Genomic DNA, 21,741 nt, shown 5'->3' on the forward strand with positions numbered 1-21,741 from the left:
GAAAAAAAATTCGTAAAGCTTCGAAGCTTCATGAAGCAGTATTTTGAAATCGCCCATCACTAGATATTGTTGAATAAAGTCATTATTTTGTTTTTTTTTTGGTGCACAAAAAGTATTCTCATAACAGTGAGGTTGAACCACTCGAGTCACATGAACTGTTTTAAATATGTCTTTACTATCTTTCTGGGCATTTGAAAGTGTTAATTAACTTGCTGGCAATAGAGGCCTCACTGAACCGTCGGATTTGATCAAAAATATCTTAATTTGTGTTCTGAAGATGAACGAAGGTCTTACAGGTGTGGAGCGACATGAGGGTGAGTAATAAATGACAGAATTTTCATTTTTGGGTGAACTAACCCTTTAAGGCTGCTCTGTGCCTGCTCAAAATTCAATGTAAAGAGGAAATGTCGCATAAAAGCCAAACTAAATTATGCCTGCTCTGACCCGCCTCCGCTCTAGTATCAAAGCATACTGTTGTAATTGGTGTAGAAATGCATTTATTCCACCTCTAAGCAGCATTAAGCAGTCTGTGTAATGCCACTTCAGAAGTGCTTCTGTGCCACCTTTGCAGTGTAAATGTCACCATTTGGTTAACTCTAATTTGGCTTTGTTATTTTACCTATAGGGATCTTTACACAGCTGATTTAAGGCTGCTCTGTGCCTGCTCAAAATTATATGTGAATACATAATGCTGCTTAAAAGCCAGACTAAATTATGCCTGCTCTGACCCACCTCAGCCCCTAGTATAAAGTATACTATTAAAAATGCTGCGTAAAAGCATTTATGCCACTTTTGAGCCGCTTTAAACAGTCATTAAGTCACCTTTATTTACATAGGCATATCTTACAAAAGATATGCCAAATTTAATCTGTAAAAGTGGCACAGAAACACAGAATACTAGGGGCTGAGGTGGGTCAGAGCCAGTTATAATTTAGTCTGGCTTTTATGCTGCATTGCATCTTTACACAGAATTTTGAGCAGGCACAGAGCAGCCTTAAACAGCTGTGTAAAGATGTGTTTTGTCCTTCAGCAAATGAAAACCACTGAAAATCACCTGCCTGTAAATTACAGAAATACATTTTATTCAGAAAAGGAGTTCAAATTCAATATTTTTTACTGAACAGTACAAAACAAAGTTGGAATATTAACAAGGACACAAAGTAGAAATCATATCTGAGCTTTCAGGTAGTGCTCATAATTGGCTCGCAGGAGGAACTCAAAGTACGGCTTAGATTTCAGACTTTCCAGCTCATCCTCCTGCAGGAGATCCTTCACGTCAGGCAGGTACGACTGCAGAGAAACACCTGTGGGCACAAACACGAAACACACTCACTGTATATAAAGAGTTTTTTCACTGTGACTCGCTGTATTTTCTAAAGTAGGGTTCTTAATGCTCTGAATGTAAGATACTATATTTTACACATCATCTATCTGCTCAAATCAAATCTCAAATAAGCCCTAAACCATTTGAAACCTCAAGACAAACTTCTAGAACCGTACCTTCTTGAACGAGTTTCTGTAGGATCTTGACGAAAGTGCTGTCTCTGGCTGCTTCTAGAGGATCATCATTATCATCAGAAGCTGACCAGCTGCAATCAAATCAACCAGTTAGTCAATGCAGGACCATTAGAGTTGAGTAAAATGAAACATCCACCCACACTAATCTCATTTCAGTTAGTTTTGTGATGCTCACCTCTCCTTCCAGTCTTTCTTTAAGGCTTTACTGAAGATCTCTCGTTTAAGGGCGTCGACATCAACCGCATCCTCCTACAGGTGATGAATACAATATGAGAAAAATACGTGCCTGGAAAAGTAACTTATTTTTAAACGTTGTCTTGTTTATTTACAGATACCTCCTCCAAGTACTCCAGCAGATCCAGAGCTTTTTTAAAGTCGTACTCGTTGGCTCCACGGTTCTCGTCGCAGATGTACAGCTGGAGGAAAAGAGAGAAATAAAGTAAGAGAAATGAGGATGAAGAAGTCTGAAGAAATGACAAACTGCAGCCAAATGTGCGTTACTCACATATATGAGGTCACGAGGTCTCAGTAGAGGCATGATGTCTGGATTCATCTGCTTCTCATCCAGCAGCTGCTTAGGAAGAGTCTCCTGATGAAGCAGAAACCTCTCCTGCTCCACTATATCTACAACAACACAATTATGTTTCAGAAAATGTTTTTTGCAGATGAAATAATCGTGGGCTCAGAAGATTTGGGAAGAGAGTGAGAGAGGGGAATGCAGATTTGAAGCCATGTGACCTGCATGAGCATCACAGCCCAATGGTCTAATCATTAGGGCAGACATACTGAGCAAAAACTACATGTCCCATCATTCTTTGTGTCTACAAAGGATAAAATGCAAAAATCATCAATTACAATCTGTGCATCATTTTTCTCCACATTTTGTTGATGTACTAACACTAAAAATGCATGACAAAAAGAGAAAATAAATATCCAATCCATTTTATATGGACTACATCAGATTTTAAAGTCATGAAATTGTCAACATTTTTTTTTACTGAAATATTGCAGTTTTTATTATAAATGATTTATCCGTGCACATATTTTTTTTTAATTTATGGGCCTCGTAATCTTTAATCAAAATAACTTCCCCTCCCTCTTGCAGCATCATTTCTTCTCTGATGATGTGTTTACTGGTGTGCGGGCGGGGCAACCCGTCACTCACGTGAGATCCACCAATAGCAAACCACAATCATCCAATCAATTCACCATGGACAAAATCAAGCCCCACCCTACATTTGTTCTTGTTTGAGAAGCCATTTCACTCTGATATACATCACAATAGGGAAGAAAAGACCATTGCAACTTCCGTTTCCTGCAGACTTTAAGACAGAGGACAGCAATTATGACTTCCATACTCATATGAAGGCACATTACTGACCGGTAAGCTGTCTGCGGTGCACCGCTTCAGGCATGTCTGACGTGAGAGCCGTGAGTTTGCTGAGGGCCAGCAGGGTCTTCTTCTTGCTGAAGTATCGCGTCTCTGTGTTGGCCTGACTGTACAGGGTACGATGGGCCTGTCGTGAAGAAAAAGCATTTAGCACATCCCAAGGTCTTTCAGTGAAGTTAAGGTCTGGACTCAGATGTGCCAATTCATGTGTGAAAATGATCCTTCATGCTCCCTCCCAACCATTCTTTAACAATTTGAGCCTGATGAATCTTGGCTTTGTCATCCTGGAATATGGCCAATGTGTGTCTTCCAACATGGTTGTTTAAGAAATGAAAAGCTAAGAAGGTGCTCTTACTCTCTGATAGTCCTGCACATGTATGTCATGCAGCCAGCTGAGGTGATCGTGAGCCTGCAGGAAACTGGCCAGCTGCTGGTGTGTTGCTATTGGTTGAGACAGCAGCTTCCCTCTCTTGCCTTTCTCCATGTACCAGCGGAACAGGAAGTCAGCGAAGTTCTGCAGGGAACAGAGAGGGCTGTGGGTAAACGCATTTGGCACAGGTACTGTAACCTAACTGGGATTTTAGTTTTGCAAGAATGCATATCTTCCAATAAAAAGTTTGAGGTAGGTAAGGTTTTTTTTAATGTTTTTGAAAGAATCTCTTCTGCTCACCAAAGCTGGATTTATTTGATCAAAACTGCAAAAACAGTTAAATATTATTACAATTTATAATACTTGTTTTATATTTGAATATATTTTAATATGTAATTTATTCCTGTGATTAAAGCTGAATTTTACTCCAGTCATCAGTGTCACATGATCCTTCAGAAATCATTCTAATATGATGATTTGATGTTCAAGAAACATTTATTATTATTATTATTATTATCAGTGTTGAAAACAGTTGTGCTGCTTCATATTTCTGTGGAAACAGTGACATTTTTTCCAGGATTCTTTGATGAATAGAAAGTTCAAAAGAACAGCATTTGTTTGGAACAGAAATCTTTTGCAACATTATAAATGTCTTTCCTGTCACTTTTGATCAGTTTAATGTGTCCTTGCTGAATAAAAGTAATAATTGTACTGATCCCAAACTTTTGAACAGTGATGTATGTTTTTGGGTTTGTTACCTGATCAGCGAATTTGACCATGTACTGCTGTAGTCGGCTCTGGTTATCCGTCCGCTCGCACAACTGAACCAATATGTCAAAGTCACAGTATTTTTCCGCCAGCGCCGCAACCCACTGATGCTGACCCAACTCCACTGGGAGAATCACAGACAACACACATGTATTAAACAGAAAGAGACCATCTGACCGACAAGCAAACTGACCAATCACAAAAATAACTCACAGAGAGGTGTGAGCAGCTCAGAGCGTTTCTGCGTGTACTCGTTCTCCAGCGTGTCGTAGCGGTCCTGTTGTCCGGAGCGTCGGAGAGACGTCAGCTGAGCCACGTAACCGCTCAACAGAGAGTCCAACAGCGCCACCAGCTGCTCGCTCAGGACGGCGCGCAGCTCGGCGTCTGCGTGAGGATACGCTGCGTGCAGGATCATCTCGTGCTGCCGTGTGATGGCAGTCCGAACACCGCCGACTCCTCCTGAGGCTGAGAGGAAGATGGACAAGCTATGACAGCCAAACTGATGAAGAGCTTCAAGTGCTTACAGCTCACAGTGGTCAGAAAAAGCACAGAAAGTCCTTTCAGTGGAGTGTGTGTACCGGTCCATGGGATGTACTCCGGCTCAGGGCTGCAGTTCTCCGGTGCTCTGTACAGAGATGCTTTGGATTCTCGGTACTGTGCTGCTGCTTGAAGCATATCCTACACCACACAAAACATGACGATTATTCATTTCACAAACTCAGGGACCAGGAAGATGATGCAAAATATTCTCTTGGACCTCATGAATTTGTAAATGGAGTTTGTGTAGCTTTAAGTCCATGCAGGGCTTGACATTAACACCCAAACCACCAAATGCGGGTGGATTTCAGCAGTGTAATGCAGTCACTCCTGCTATCCACTTTGGTGGGATGAATTTTATATATAATATTCATGTTACTGGCAATGTGTGAGTGCATGATTTAATTAATATGTGGAAAAAGCTGGGCACCTTGACAATGTCATTGACGTTGAGCACCACCTCAGCCCACCTGGAGGCATCTGGATGCTCTTTTAAAGCTTTTTCCTCCTCATCCAACAGACACTCGAAGATGGAGGAGATCTGAGACACCTGGAGAGACACACATGACATAAATCAGGGAGAATTACATATTCTACATTAGAGTTGGATGAACAGGTGCTGAAGTCTCGCACCTCTCTGAAGAACACGTCGGCGGGTGTGAGGTTGGATGGTATTTCGGTGTTGTTCTTCTTCAGGGCTGATAGGATGGCTGTGTTCACCAGCTCGGGATGCTTGGCATGATGGTTCTTCAGCACGATGGCGGCCGAGAGCTTCTCTGCATGTTCACACAGCAAGAGCCGTGTTGCCATTGGGGACGAGCGCACCGTTGTGGAAGTGAGGCGGTCTAGAAGACCTGTCTGTAGAGCAGACAGAGAGAAAAGGCATTGTTGAATGCTGTGTGAATGAGTCGAGTCTCATAGACTGTGTGGCTATTGAGAAACCTGAAGCAGGAAGTCCATGAGGCAGCGGTGAGCTTTCATCTTATCCTCCAACTGATGCAGCAGGATCAGTGACGTCAGTGTAAATCCAGCGCCCTCTACAGGACAAAACACACAATTGTGAACAATTTAACCAGGGTTTAAAACTAACAAATTTAACTCTTGGATTTACCTTATTAAATTTAACTTATAAGTTTGTCTTTCAAACTCCATGTGACAAAGCATATATATAAAAATTTGGAAATTATTTGTTTTACAAATATATGCTACTAAAATGATCTGAGTGCATGAATCAATGAAAAAAAAAAAAAAAAAAAAAAAAAAAAAATATATATATATATATATATATATATATATATATATATATATATATATATATATATATATATATATATATATATATATATATATATATATATATATATATATATAAATGTTATTTTAAATATATAAAAAATTCATTAAATAGAAATAATATTAATAGTATGTTGTTATCATACATGTATGCAAGCATACATACATATGTTGTTTAATTCATGCAATTAATGATGCATTAAAATGTTTATTTATTTAGTAATAAAAATAATGAAAAAAATAAAAACTTTCATTGATGTAAGAAATATTTATGGCTGGAATTTTTTCTTAATTCACTCGCATAAATATTAAGACGGTTGCGATGAACTAATTTATTGGTCCATAATGAAAGATTGTCTCTTCATCGCTTACCGTCAGGAACAGACTCAGCCCAGCGGGGGTCACATGCAGGGTAGTCATCCACCAGATCCAGATCAATCTGGGTCACAACGGCATCCAGCTCTGCACCTCCCTCTCCGTCGCTGGGGAAGAGCTCATCCACCATGTTCTGAGCACCAACCAGATCATGACTGCAGATCAAACCACAGCAGATGATCTATGAGCTACACAGTCATAAACAAAAGCAGCTGCAGAGATTACATCTGTGACGTGAAGGAAACTCACCGGCAGAACTGTAAGAAAGCCTGTTTCAGCAGTTTAGTTTTGTCCTCCTGTGCCACCATGTCCATTTTGGGTGGCGTCTCTAACGGAGTGCCCTGAAAACAAAAAATATTTCATTTATAAGTATATTTTTATATTTTGACTTTTTTATATATTTTGGGAAAAAAAAAAATAAAAAAAATGATGCCCCCTTTAAGTATATTGACTCCAGACCTCAGGTCCAGGTCCAGCCACCGAGGTGCAGAGTGAATCCTCCATAGTCTCAGGCAGGAGGGAAGGGCTTTCTCTTGCTAAAACGGCAACCAGCCCGCTGTTCTGAGAGAAAAACACCGGCAGACCGGCGCACACCCCACCACCACGGATACGATCACCTGGAGAACAGACACAACAAACATGAGACAGACTACAGGAGGAAGACTAGCTCCTTCTCTTGGTTTTCGCAGTCCAACGAATGTACCTGGAGCGCTGAAGGAGATCTTCTCCTCTGCGAGACCTCCGCGTCCAGCTCCAGTGCTGCAGGCGAACACCAGCTCCTCGTTATAGAGATACGCAGCGGGACTCGACGGCACGGGCAACACCAAACGGGTCTTCTGCAGCTCTTCCTCACTCTGAAGGACAAGACCAGAGCAGAGTTCATTTAGCTGTATTCAGAAGCTCACATTCAGATGATTCAACTATGGTTGAAGGGTGTACCTGAAAGGGTGGGTTGTGTTTGGTGACCTCCACAGTGAGCAGGTCTGGGGAGGGCGCTGCACTTTCTCCAAGAGTGACCAAGCAGAAATATGCCAAGCATGGAGTGTCACCCGGATGCCATGCTGCCGCCAACACCACCAGCCCTGCACTGAGAATCACAGAGCATTAGCTGTCAATGCTGGCATGTCCTGTCTGTGTGTTACTTTAATTTGAACATGATATTCAGAACTCACTTGCTGTACTGCATGTCCAGATATGAGACATTCACTCCTTTCTTGATCTCTGAGTAGTTGCTTTCCGAGTCCTATAAGACAAGTAAAAGGATATCACACAAGCACACACACTATATGTGTCATTTCATAGGAAGATTGAATGCTTTGCTCAGCAAGGACACATTAAATTGATCAAAAGTGACAGTACAGACATTTATAATAAAAAGATTTATAGATTTTCAAATAAATGCTGTTCTTTGAACTTTCTATTCATCAAAGAATCCTAATAAAATGAATCATGGTTTCAACAAAAATATTAAGCAGTTTTTTTTAACATTTATGATAATAACCAGAAATGTTTCTTGAGCAGCAAATCATCATATTAGAATGATTTCTGAAGAATCATGTGACACTGAAGACTGGAGTAATGATGCTAACAATTCAGCTTTGATCACAAGAATACTTTACATTGTAAAATATATTCATAGAAAACAACTGTAAATTGTAATATTTCACAATATTGCTTGTGTTTACTGTATTTTTGATCAACTAAAAGCAGCCTTGGTGAGCAGAAGAGATTTCTTTCAAAAACATGAAAAAATCTTACCAAGCCCAAAATTGATTATATAAACATACACAGCTATGTTGCTCATTTCACATGTGTGAAATAAAAAAAAAAGTAAATTAATATAAAAATATTTACATTTTTAAGAAAAGGTAGAGTCAGAAAATAGGTAGACATGGCCTTGAAGGAAAAATAAACGACTGTTTTGGCAGAAAAAAAGTTTACTAATATAATAAAAACAATGTTCTGTATGACATGACTCCTTTAAAAGGATAGTTCACACAAAAATGAAAATTATCCCATGATTTACGCACCCTCAAGCCAATCCGAGATGTATATGACTTTCTTCTTTCAGACGAATACAATCAGATTAAAAAAAAATATCCTGGCTCTTCCAAGATTTATAGTTGGAGTGAATGGTACCCTAGACTTTGAACCCCAAAAAAGCACATCCATCCATCATAAATATAATCCATACAGCTCCAGGGGATTAATAAAAGCCTTCTGAAGTGAAGCAATGGGTTTCTGTAAGAAAAACATCTATATTTAAAACTTTATAAACTAGAATCAGTGGCTTTGTTATGCGAGACGATTACAGCGGAAGAGTGAACTCTGACCTGAGGCATGACCTATCGACGAACGCGGAGGCACAGAGGATAGAGCAAAACAAAACACTAGTCACGAATTAAAAGTCTAAAACAAGAAATTTTACAGAGAAATGTCAGAGGAGATTGAGTTTGTTGCCCAGCCCTGTTTGTTTAAACCAAAAGAGGCGTCTAAACTTACGATACTCCTACATCCTACGCCAGAACTCGACTTTCTCGTGAATGCGCATACAATCGTTACCGGAAGCTAGAGATTATGGTCTATAAAGTTATAATTATGGATATTTTTCTTACAAAAATCCATCGATTCGCTTCAGAAGGCCTTTATTAACCCCCTGGAGCCATATAGATTACTATTATGATGGATGGATGTGCTTTTTTGGGCTTCAAAATCTAGGGTCCATTCAATCCCATTATAAAGTTTGGAAAAGCCAGAATATTTTTTAATATAACTCTGATTGTGTTCGTCTGAAAGAAGATAGTCATATACACCTGGGATGGCTTGAGGGTGAGTAAATCATGGGATAATTTTCATTTTTGTGTGAACGATCCCTTTAAGCATTCGGCTCTGCTTCTGTGCAAGGACCTGAATTTTATCACAAAAGCTCATTTCTATATAATTCTAAAAGCTTCCAGTAAATGTTTCTGACCCAGATGGCGTCGGTGATGCTGTCTGTGATGATCTGATTGGTGCTCCAGCTCAACACCTGCGTCTCACCGTTCTCATCCACCTCCCATTTACTGACGCCACAAGAGCTGAGAGAGTACAGACAGCCGGTTTCCTTCACCCACAACACACTGAACACCTGCGGAGAGAAATATCCTGTCACTGCGCGAACAAATCAAAAGCATGATCTGCATCCACCTGTAAAGATCAAACCATACTGACCGTGAGGTCGGCTGGCTGGCCGCGGATGCCGAACAGGCTGGAAACCCTGCGTCCAATCCCTGATAGCATCCCCTGACCCTGCTGCACGGGCCTCTGGTGAAGTTTGCCGGAGGAATCCGGACTGAGCCGGAGCAGGTGTCCACGGTATGATGACATGATGAAACTACCGCCCTGAAAGAGCAAGAGAAACACTTCATGGAAGAACAGAAGTCCTATAATCCTATAAAACAAGTAAAGGATATTACACAAGCACAATTTCCACAAACAGGTGCATATATACACAGTACAGTCCAAAAGTTTGGAACCACTAAGATTTTTAATGTTTTTAAAAGAAGTTTCGTCTGCTCACCAAGGCTACATTTATTTAATTAAAAATACAGTAAAAACAGTAATATTGTGAAATATTATTACAATTTAAAATAACTGTTTTCTATTTGAATATATTTCACAAAGTAATTTATTCCTGTGATGGCAAAGCTGAATTTTCAGCATCATTACGCCAGTCTTCAGTGTCACATGATCCTTCAGAAATCACAGGTAGTGTATAATGCTACAGAAGCTTTGTATTTCAGATAAATTCTGTTCTTTTGAACTTTCTATTCATCAAGGAATCCTGAAAAAAAAGTACACAACTGTTTTCAACATTGAAAATAATCATAAATGTTTATTGAGCAGCAAATCAGCATATTAGAATGATTTCTGAAGGATCATGTGACACTGAAGACTGGAGTAATGATGCTGAAAATTCAGCTTTGCATCACAGGAATAAATTACTTTGTCAAATATATTTAAATAGTACACAGTTATTTTAAATTGTAATAATATTTCACAATATTACTGTTTTTTACTGTATTTTTAATTAAATAAATGTAGCCTTGGTGAGCAGACGAAACTTCTTTTAAAAACATTAAAAATCTTCCAAACTTTTAAAAATGGTTCCAAACTTTTGGACTGTACTGTATATATATATATATATATATATATATATATATATATATATATATAGAATGGTTTCTGAAGGATCATGTGACACTGAAGACTAGAGTAATGATGCTGACAGTTCACAGGAATAAATTACATTTTACAATATATTCAAATAAAAGATGTTATTTTAAAGATATTTCACAGTATTACTGATTTTATTGTATTTTTGATCAATATGGACCTCTTATAGGACTCTTATATTGCCTGATTGCCCACCTTAACAGCTGTGACGTAGTTGCACAAGTATCCGCCCAGGTCCAGAGAGATCTCAGTGTAAGTCCCCTCGTGAGCCAGACTGGGCCAGAACCGGGCCAAGCCGTCCGGAGACACGGCCAAAGCACTGATGGACTGTGAAAAACACATTTGCATTGATGTTTGCATTAAACAAATTGCATCGTGGGTTTTAAAACACACTTTATATTCAGTAATATTATGGATTTGACTGCACTGACACTATCAGTTAAGAACAAACCTTAAAGTCACCATGAAATCAAAACGACAATTCTTGTTTTTTTTTATGGAATATTGCAGTATTTGTTATAAATGATTTATCTATGCATTATTGTTTTTATTCATGTGCCTCATAAACTTTAATCAAAATAACTTTCCCTCTCTTCTACAGCTTATCTCTTCTCTGATTGTGTGTTTTATGAGGGCGGGGCAAACTGTCACTCACATGAGATCCACCAATAGCAAACCACAACCATCCAATCAATTCCCCATGGGCAAAATCAAGCCCCGCCCTACATTTGTTCTTGTTTGAGAAGCTGTTTCACTCGGATATACGTCAAAATAGAGAAGAAAAGACTAACGGTGACTTGACTTGAAAACTCCTGTGGTAACGTTCAGAGATGCAAGATCTCACCTGTATGCCTGCGAGATTGAGCGGACCGGAGGAATTGATGGAGATGAGATCAGCACTGTACGCAAACTCACTGGAGGGCAGCTGGAGGTCTTTACACACCGACAGCTGCAATGACAGCAAAGCATAAACTTCATATAAAACTGTCATAAAACTGGCTGTGTCTCAAAATAGTGTCTCATTCTGACCTTTGCCACAGACGTCTGAGACACTTTCCAGACGATCAGATGCTCTCCACAAACCATCCACGCCCAACCGGACGCCTCGACCTTCACAGAGATCTGATCATCCACTGCAATAGACACAACGTCACACATCGAGATACATCCACTTTATCTGCTCTCATAACCTAGTGATCTGTCCAATACTTTTATGCCCAAAATGACACCCAAGTAGACAGATTGCCAGGTTGAGAGACACAGGCTCTATGTAAAGTTAAAGGTGCAGTATGTAATAATTCTGTCCGCTAGAGGTCGCTAGAGGCCTATTCAAAACAAAGGCGTAGCTTAATGACGCCAAGTTTGAGAGAGGAATCTTGGGACATGTGGTCTTCATCTCAACGGACGGTGCCAAAGAATAGGGATAGGACTCGGGAAGAAATCATGTTCATGGATGCGATTATTTACGTTACTGTAGTATGAAGCAGAGCAGGACTGAGTATTGTGGGAGCTGAACAAGGAGCTGGAGCGATTGCGCACCACACGCCTCAAGAGCAGCGGGACTTTTATTATGCCACAGTCGCCGGCGCCGCTTCCGCTTTTCCGGTCATGAGTATGAGGTAACACAGCTCTGTTTATCATATTAGATACATCCGAGTGTGTTGAAAATGATGTTATAACGTTACTCTGTGCGTTCGCTCGGCGGCTGCTGTGAGACGCTGTGAGACACTGTTGCACACTGCAATAAGATAGATCGATATTAGAATATCATATTAAATACTGGATGGCTTGTGTTGATAAATGGCATGCAATTCATTTTAAAACATATTGTATGATGGAGAAAATGCTGCACTGTTACCAAAAATAAAGCTGCATCTGATTATGCTATGTTAGCTACTTCACAAAATAATGTTTTTCTCTGAGGCATGGTAAAGCATGGTACTCGCAAAAAAAAAAAAAAAAAAAAAAAAAAAATCAAGAAAATTAGATTTAAACAATAAGACTAAATGTGTTGAGCTGTATAACAATAATTACAATAATTCTGTCTATAAACGTAACCAAACAGTTGTTCCCTTGTCTATTAAAACATGTAATATATTAAAGCGCCTTTGGTGTTTTCATGGTTAACCGAGGGTAACGCGGGTATGACGTAATTGACAGGTGACTCCTCACACGTCCCGGAGCCTTGGTTAAAATTGCAATTTTCTCACGATTTACAAATAGTTGGAGACATTTGGGATATTGTAAGTACTCAAGTGAACAAAATATATAACACTGGCCTAGTGGTTTTTGGATATTTTACTGCAAAAATATTACATATTGCACCTTTAAAGACAGCAATCTTTACCATCAGCCATGGTCAGTGCCTCCATGACTTTGACAGGTAGAGATGATCCGAATGTCTGAACGTCGAAATTATACGAATCAACAACAGCATGACTCTGAACTCGTGTGGGAGTAGATCTGGAGAAAAGAAGAGAGATGCGCTCACAAATCAGCTCAAAAACAAAAGTAAACTTTTTTTGTGTATTATGGAAACTGGTCATGTTCAGTATTAATTGAATATGTTTGTATTTATGTAATTTTAAATGTTTTGCAATCATAAAAGTCTAGACTAATTTGCTAGTTTCTAAAAAAAAATACAAATAATAACTAATACAAGAATTTAATTATTTGCAGAATTGAAAGACTGAATACATTACAAACCAAAAGTAAGTAAATCAGATGGTAATAATATGGTAACTCGATATATAAGATTACCATATTTATATAGTGTTTACATCATGATCCAACATGGTATTATGTCACACGAGAATATACAGGTACTTTTTTGTTGAAGAATATAATTTTTTAATGGTTTCTCAAGCTTCTTGATCAAAGTCACATGTATAAGACATAAATATAAAAGCCTGTGTGTGTGTTTACTCTGTTTTACCTGGCTGCGACAGCGGAGCGGCGTGGAGAGAACAGCAGCCCGGGCTGAACGGAGCTCACACTCTTCCGACCGCCGGTCCGAGGCGCCTGTCTGCGGCCTGAGCTCGGTGTGCCGCGGGGAGAAAACATACTGGGCCGAAGCTCTGTTTACAAGGGCCAGAAACTCATTCGGAGGCCACGAAACGCGATAAACTTTGGAAAGCCCTTTTACCGCGCGCTCACTTCAGTCAAGCGCACACATTGTGCGTCATTCAAATGCGCATGCGCTCATGCTGCGGATCTCTGTGGATGAAGCGTGTTAAGACATAAATCTGGTCCATTACTTTTATTATTTGAAAATATGTTTTAGTTGTGGACGGTTAACTCAGTTTGCATGCATTTTTTTTTTTTTTTGGTTGCTTTCTAGTTTATTTAGCTGGTTTATTATGAGACACACCAAAACTACATTTCCCATCATTCTTTGTGGCATAAAAAAAGTGATTAAATACATTAAGCATCAGTCATACACCAACTGCACATATTTTGCTCTTAATTGTTACTTTTATAATGCCTACTATTTTAAAATAGTAAAACAGTTTTAATCTTGGGTCAGTTTTACAGGACAAGTGCACTGGGAAATGTAGTTTCACTTCACTCTAAAACCGATTTTGTTTTATTATATTTAAATTAAAATAGGCAAATATTAAACTAGTGCATATTATAATAGCACAAGTGTGTCTGCACCAAAATGTAGTATGATATTAAATATAATTTCTCCTTTATTTCTGTACTTTAAACTATTCTCCTTTTTCAGTATACACTGGCTTTATACCACTTGTCTTTATTTACTTTTTATTTATGCATATTTTGTTTATTTTATATATGTGCAATTTATTAACAGTGTGAATGTGAATTTAATGTAATAACAATGTAAATGTATTTTTAAGTAGCAAGAATTGCACCCTAAAGTCATTCATTTAAAATTAATGCCTAATAAATAGGCATATTATTATATAATTACAATATTAAATTCTATAATACATGTAATTTAATATGCCTCTCTGTTTTCAGCTTCAAACTTCAACACATGTCCGAGACGGAAGAGTTTTGATTCGGTCGATGCGCTAGAGGGCGCAGTGCAGCACCAGCCGCTCAGCGCGCCATCAGCGGAGGCGCAGAAGAAGAGTGCGCGCGACCAATGGAGCAGCGGTGGGGAGTTGCTGTCTTCTCCTGAACACTTTATCTATGGCTTAAACGAGCGCTTTTCTCTTGGACTGTCATATACGGATTATGCAGTAGGTGTTAAAAATGTTTTCTAAACTGTAAAACAGATCTGAACCGGAATGAGTTGGGTGTATTTGAGATCAGAGTGTGCAGAAGTGTGATGATGAGAGGCCGCGCTTATATTTGGACGTTCATGATTTATTAAATGTATAAATCTTATCTAAGGATAACTAATGAATTGATATGTGCTTTGGCTTGTCTGCTCGACTCCCATTGACTTGGCTGCATTGCACGGACAGTAACCAGCTGTGAATGTGTCACAACACCTAACGAGCTGTCTTTCTAGGCAGCATTACAGTCCGAGAGCGCCTCTGATACCCTGAAATCTAACAGAATGTTCGAATATGCCTGTGATACTCAGACATTCAGTCCAATGTTTGATTCGAATGTTTGAGCGCGCCGAGCAAATCAACAGAATGTTCGAACGCGCTTATGATGATCAAAGAAGAATCGAACGTTCAAATAGAATGTTAAAACGCACGTATGATGCATTAAAATCGAATCAAATATTCAAGCATGCTTATGATTCCCTAATATTGAATCAAATATTCAAGCATGCTTATGATTCCCTAATATTGAATCTAATATTTGAGCATGTTTATGATTCCCTAATATTGAATCTAATATTTGAGCATGTTTATGATTCCCTAATATTGAATCTAATATTTGAGCATGTTTATGATTCCCTAATATTGAATCAAATATTTGAGCGCACTTCTGATTCCCTAGAATCATATCAGATGTTTGAGCATGCTTATGATTTGCTAACATTTAATCAAATATTCAATTAGTTTATGATGCCCTAAAATCAAATCAAATATTCATGATTCCCTTGAATCATATCAGATGATGGAGCATGCTTATGATTCCCTAAAATATAAAAAAATATTCAATTAGCCTATAATGCCCTAAAATGAAATCATATCAAATGATCGAGCATGCTTATGATTCCCTAAAATCTAATAAAATATTCAAGTATGCATATGATTCTCTACAAGTGAATCATATATTTAAGCATGCATGTTTATGATGCCCTAAAATTGAATCATTCAGATTGATCTGATGTTTTGAGACACAGCCAACAAATAATGTGAATTCATGCATTAGTCTGTATGTTGTTGCCATTTTACACAGTTAATCGTTGTTGTGACTGGAGATGCGTGACACTCAGTGTATGTTATGCTCCCTCTTCAGGAGATGAAGCGGGTCCGGACGGAGCAGATCCAGTACGCGGTGACCCAGTACCTGAAGAGGAGACAGTACATAGACACCGATGGCTCTCTGAAGGGGGCCAAACTCTCCCAGTCCGCTGAGGAGATGGCTGCCAGTCTGACAGGTGACTGAACTTCATGTTGTTATTTCAAATGACTCCTGAATGACAGTAATAGCGATGCTCATCTTTCTCTCTTTCTGCCGTGTGCAGTTCAGACGGAGTCTAGCTGTGCGAATGTGGTGTCCGCCGCCCCGTGTCAGTCAGACCCTCAGCAGTATGAGACCCAGTTCTCCAGACTGCGCTCCTTCCTGCAGGGTGAGATGAGCTCATCACAAACACACATAATGCTCTAATCCACAGCAGGAAGTGCTCTAGTTTTAACCACCGTTCTCTTCGTCTCAGATGCAGAATCGCCGTTAGTGAAGGAGGTGAACGGCGTCTTGTTTCCACTCTTCCTCTACTTGCACTTGGACATGGCACGATGTGGCCTGAAGGGGGCGGTAGATTCATTCTACGGGCGCTTCCACTCGCTCTTCCAGCAGGACCCCGAGCAGAAAGCCATCGTGGACCTGCTACGAGGAGCCCTCACGCTGCAGGTCTGATACTTTTACTGTTTAAAACTATGTTTTGGTTGTGAACAGTTCACTTAATTTGTACATGTTTTGTTCTGTTCTTGTTGGTTTATGCTGTTTATTTAGCTGGTTTATGATACAGACCAAAACATTACAAACATTATGATACAGACCAATACATTTCCCATCATTCTTTGTGGCAGGACAAAAGTGATTAAACGCATCAATTAAGCTTCAGTTGCACTCCAAATGCACATATTTTGATCTTAATTGTTACTTGTATACTACCTACGATTTTATAAAATGGTAAAACAGTTGAAATTATGCTAAAATAATATATCAAACAATAGCAGTATTCTGCTTTGTCACAACCTCATTTTGTTTAATGTGAGTAATGTTCAGTTACCATTTTACAAAATAAAAGCGGTCAGTTTGTGAAAATATCTTTATATAACAAACATTTTTGTTAAATATATACATGTGTGCATGTGTGTGTGTATATATATATATATATATATATATATATATATATATATATATATATATATATATATATATAATGTTTATCAAAGTCTCTTATGCTAAGCCTGCATTTATTTATTCAAAAATATATAAAGTAAAAACATTAATATTGTGAAATACTGATTTCTATTTTAATACATTTTAAAATGCAATTTATTCCTGTGATGCAAAGCTGAATTTACACACATATGTAAATAAAAGTAAATAGAATAGCTCAGTGTTAATCAAATAAATACTCAAAGTAAATCTAATAGGGAAAAAAAAATACATTGTGCATGTATATATTTATTTACTTACTCTCTATAGTTTCTACAATAGCTGTTATGATGCTAAATTATAAACAAACCAAAAGTTTAAAATTATTGGAGAATCCAAATTAGAAATAGGTCAAATAGATCACATTGCATGTAGTACTCCAAGCCAGAAGGGAAGTTGTCATGCTTTTTCTAGCATGCTGGAGCCTTTTTTTTGTCTTACAGGATGTGACCTCAAACCCTAAACTCTGCTCCCTCCTGGATCACAAGTACGTGGTGCACCTGACGGATCAAGCGTACAGCTACCTGCTGCGTTACCTGCAGAGTGACGACAACAGCGCCATCTGCTGGGTGCTCAGCACGCATGTGCAGGTATGATCAGCCCAGAACACCTGCAAAAACTATTTGAGAGGAGTCGTCTTCCTCTTTGACCTACAGTCTTTGTTTTCTTTGTAAATAGTGTCATACCTGTCATAATTATCATACCTGTCTTTTCGTAGGTGGAGGTGACAGCAGCACGCCGGACCGACTACCAGCTGTACGGTGCTGGGATAGGAGCGGGAAACACAACCTCCACTTCCTCTTCCTCCACTACATGGGCTGCGGTGGATGGGTCAGAGGGGGCGGAGCGTGTAGAGGTCACAGCGGGGTTACCTCAGAACGAGGCGGCGTTGGAAGCGCTGCAGGACTGCATAAAGCGCGTGCGAGAAGGTCCGCCTTCGCTCACCACCGTCTGCTTCTACGCGTTCCAGCACACGGATCAGCTGCTGAACACGGCCGAGGTGTCGGCGGACAGCCGTCTGCTGGCGGCGGGGTTCGATAACTCTGCCGTGAAGCTGTGGAGCCTGCGGGCGAGGAAGCTGAAGGCGGGGCCTCACAGGGCCGATGTGTCTAAAATAAGACTCGCCTGTGATGTGCTGGAGGAGGAGGTGAGTGACAGCTGTCAGTCTCTCTTGCTTTGGGTAGCTGATGGTGTATTCATTCATATTAGTATCAAAATGTGCACATCTAATGATACCTTATAGGACTAGGAGTTAAATTGTGTCTGGATATTTTTAATCTTTTGATGAATTTCAGTATGTCTTCCTTTTTGTTTTGTTTTTTTGTTCTAAAATGGCTTACAAGGGTTTTATTTCACCCTCATTTTGACCAAACAGTCTTTGTCAAGTAGATTAAAATGTTTAAGTAAAATAAAGAAGTAAAATACATTATAATTTACAATAGTCTTTGACACTGTTTTTTTTCTTAACTTAATGAACAGTGTAGTGTTGTCAAAAGTACCGCTTCGGTACCAAGTCGGTACTGAAATGTTAAAAATGTGATGATACCACCATTTCTCCCTAAAATTTTGAGCACTGTTGAGCGGATTCTTAAACACCTCTGATTGGCCATCACACGCTCAACAGATATGTCTGTGATTGGCTACAATGCTGATAGATGCCTGCTTTCAAACGCTCCTGTGTGTATCTGTGTAAGCATTTGGTGAAGAGCATCACAGACATATCTGTTGAGCATGTGAACACAACGGCCAATCAGATGTTTAAGAATCCGCTCAACAGCACTCAAAATGTTAGGCAGAAATGCTGGTATCGTAACAGTTTGGTACCAAAGTTGGTTTTTATACAATTTTAAGCCTTGAATAATGCCACAAAATGATTTCCGTAGTAATTTTTGAGTAAATGTAATTTCATATTATTTCTCTATCATCAGCACTATCAAATATATCATAAACTGTAATAATGTTGTAAATATATCAGAATCTAATTGGTCCAAAATCACACTTAAGATTAATTGCATTGCAATAGAGATTCTCTTCTACAATATTTGTAATTATATTAATTATTTTAATGTGTTTTCATCCATCTCAAGTCATTGGCATATATTTTTGTTTCTAATCAGGCAGATGATGAGGATGCCTCAGGCAGTGAGATAAAGACCCTGCGCGCTCACAGCGGCCCCGTGTACCGCACAGCGTTCCTGACAGACTGCTCCGGTCTGCTGTCCTGTTCGGAGGACTCCACTGTACGCTTCTGGGATCTGAACAGCTTCACAAACACAGTCCTGTACCGCGGCCATGCTTACCCCGTCTGGGACGTGGACGTCAGTCCCTGCAGCCTGTACTTCTCCACGGCGTCTCACGACCGCACCGCTCGCCTCTGGAGCTTCGCGCGCACGTATCCGCTCCGCCTGTATGCCGGCCACCTCTCTGACGTCGACTGTGTCAAATTCCATCCCAACTCCAATTACGTGGCGACAGGCTCGACGGATAAAACCGTGCGTCTGTGGAGCACGCAGCAGGGGGCGTCAGTGAGGCTGTTCACCGGGCACCGCGGCCCCGTTCTGTCGCTGGCCTTCTCGCCCAACGGGAAGTACCTGGCGTCGGCCGGAGAGGACCAGAGACTGAAGCTGTGGGACCTGGCGTCCGGGAGCCTGTTCAAAGACCTCCGCGGTCACACCGACAGCATCACCAGCCTCTCCTTCAGCCAGGACAGCAGTCTGGTGGCCTCCGCCTCCATGGACAACTCCGTGCGAGTGTGGGACATACGCAGCGCCCACGGCACCGCCCCCACCGACGGCTCCAGCAGCGAGCTGATTGGACAATACACGGGCAGCACTAGCAACATCCTCAATGTGCAGTTCATGGCCTGTAACCTGCTGCTGGTGACGGGCACTGCGCTGGAGAAACAGGAACAGTGAGAGTGTGCGGGGGTCAATCTCAGCAAATCATGTCTAGGGCATATTTCTATGAAAGCTTGGTTCTGCCATGGAATAAAATGATAATAATTGCGACTTTTTGTCTCACAATTCTGACTTTTTTTTCTCGCAATTCTTACATTTTTCCCTCATGATTATGAGTTATAAAGTCCAATTCTGAGGAAAAAAATATTTTTTTCTCAGAATTTTCGAGTTATAAAGTCACAATTGTGAGTTATAATTGCAACTTTATATTTTGCATTTCTAACTTTATAAATCGCAGTTTCAAGTTTATATCGTAATTCTGAGAAAAGACAAATGCGAATGTAAACTCACAATTGCAAGAAAGTCACAATTATATTTTTACAATTTTTTTATTCAATGGCTGACTTAAGCTTCTGTTTCACCCCAAAATCAAATAAATATTTTATATTTCACGTAAGAAAAATGAAACCTTTATAGTACCATTTAAAATTGTTTGCATTGTGACATTACTTTTATGACAAACTCATTCCCAAGTTCTCATAATTGTAATGAAAAAGGAGATATTTAAATGGTCAAGTGTTTATCATGGTGGTATTTGGTGTAATTTGATTTAAATAAATCAAGCTCATAACCCTCATTACTTTAATGCTTCTGAATATTTCCCAATAAAAAAATGGTGTAATGCAATAATTGTGAATGAATTGTACTTATGCATTTATTAAAAATTCTGCTATTATTTATTAAGTTCATAATAATGCACTGTAGTTTTTCTACAAGTACAACAAATACTACCTTGATGTGTAAATATTTATTATTACATTAAGAATTTGGTTGGCAAATGTGTTTGAATGGTCACAATTCAAACAATCTTAATGGTACTAAGAGTCTTAATTTTCTTTGCACAAAATATATTTTATTTTTTTCTTGTGAAATATGACCTGCACATGTTCATGACAGGTTTTGTGAGATTCACCCTTGTGTGTTTTGTAAAGCCAGAATGTTTTGCTTTATTTTTGGTTTCGATGTGTGTTAATGCCTCTTGAGGTCAGAGGTTCAGCCTGCTGTTTTCATATATATGTAAATATTAGACAAGTTAGGTTATTATTTCCTTGTCTGATTTTTCAGTTCAGCTAATTTCCGTTGTGGCATTGCTGTTTTGTTGATGGCCCATGTTCTGAAAGCACATCCAACACTGTTCCTCTGGATTTTCACCATGAAGCCAGATGAACAGGAGTATTTACTTCAGCAGTCCTGATGAAGAACCATCAATGCATACATCCTTGTTTTGTTTCACATCAATTTAACATGCCATTTACCCAGAGTAAGTTCCCTATAGATTGAGTTGAACAGGTTTTCTCATCAAGGGTAAGTTGAGATTTAATTGTGCTACAACAAAGAGAATAATTTAGATGACAGTTTTGTCTTTTGTTGCCTGTTGAACAGAGTAACTCATGGATGAATAGATGATGTGAGTTTCCTTGAATTAAGTCAAGTTCCTCCATCTCGAGCACTATCTTTTTGTGTCCCTGGTGGTCAACAACACAATCATGGGATGTTTGTCTGGAACTGTGAAGAAAAAAAAGAATTTTGTATTTTTGTTTCCTTCAAAAGAAATGATTTTGCATCATTCTGATACTTGTAAATATATTTTTGTAACATTTCATGGCTGTCCTGATCTCATTTCTGATGTTGCAAATCTGATTATTACCATTGTAGTACAGTAATACCATAGTAAAGTTCTCAAGCAGCAGCCGATCCGCCTCCTCACTAACAGGCGTGGCCGCTTTCACCCTAACCAGTTTCTGCTCTTGATGGGTGTGACGCCAACCTGACAAGCC

The 21,741-nt window shown here is 39.3% G+C and overlaps 3 protein-coding genes across 5 annotated transcripts in view; 1 reads left to right on the forward strand and 2 right to left on the reverse strand.

Moving 5' to 3' along the window:
* LOC125271747 (NACHT, LRR and PYD domains-containing protein 12-like) overlaps positions 1 to 21,741 on the reverse strand; it is a 1,137,836-nt gene that overhangs the window by 1,018,449 nt on the left and 97,646 nt on the right. The gene's annotated exons all lie outside the window — the stretch shown is intronic.
* Positions 1,062 to 13,665, reverse strand: nup133 (nucleoporin 133). The gene is made up of 26 exons (XM_048195979.1): positions 13,402 to 13,665; positions 12,814 to 12,929; positions 11,496 to 11,599; positions 11,311 to 11,415; positions 10,662 to 10,793; positions 9,462 to 9,632; positions 9,223 to 9,378; positions 7,424 to 7,494; positions 7,191 to 7,338; positions 6,955 to 7,105; positions 6,711 to 6,868; positions 6,501 to 6,592; positions 6,249 to 6,406; positions 5,526 to 5,620; positions 5,217 to 5,441; positions 5,014 to 5,133; positions 4,625 to 4,724; positions 4,260 to 4,511; positions 4,037 to 4,170; positions 3,264 to 3,422; positions 2,900 to 3,035; positions 2,024 to 2,142; positions 1,854 to 1,934; positions 1,694 to 1,767; positions 1,501 to 1,589; positions 1,062 to 1,304 (listed from the first exon to the last, which is right to left on the reverse strand). The coding sequence occupies exons 1-26, from the start codon at positions 13,527 to 13,529 to the stop codon at positions 1,168 to 1,170; spliced, it is 3,411 nt and encodes a 1,136-aa protein (XP_048051936.1). The 5' UTR covers positions 13,530 to 13,665; the 3' UTR covers positions 1,062 to 1,167.
* Positions 14,518 to 21,564, forward strand: taf5l (TAF5-like RNA polymerase II, p300/CBP-associated factor (PCAF)-associated factor). The gene is made up of 7 exons (XM_048195999.1): positions 14,518 to 14,674; positions 15,858 to 15,999; positions 16,087 to 16,191; positions 16,279 to 16,472; positions 17,450 to 17,596; positions 17,725 to 18,153; positions 19,124 to 21,564. The coding sequence occupies exons 2-7, from the start codon at positions 15,861 to 15,863 to the stop codon at positions 19,919 to 19,921; spliced, it is 1,812 nt and encodes a 603-aa protein (XP_048051956.1). The 5' UTR covers positions 14,518 to 14,674; positions 15,858 to 15,860; the 3' UTR covers positions 19,922 to 21,564.

Source organism: Megalobrama amblycephala, linkage group LG7 (genome assembly GCF_018812025.1).
Source record: "Megalobrama amblycephala isolate DHTTF-2021 linkage group LG7, ASM1881202v1, whole genome shotgun sequence".
Lineage (NCBI taxonomy): Eukaryota > Metazoa > Chordata > Actinopteri > Cypriniformes > Xenocyprididae > Megalobrama > Megalobrama amblycephala.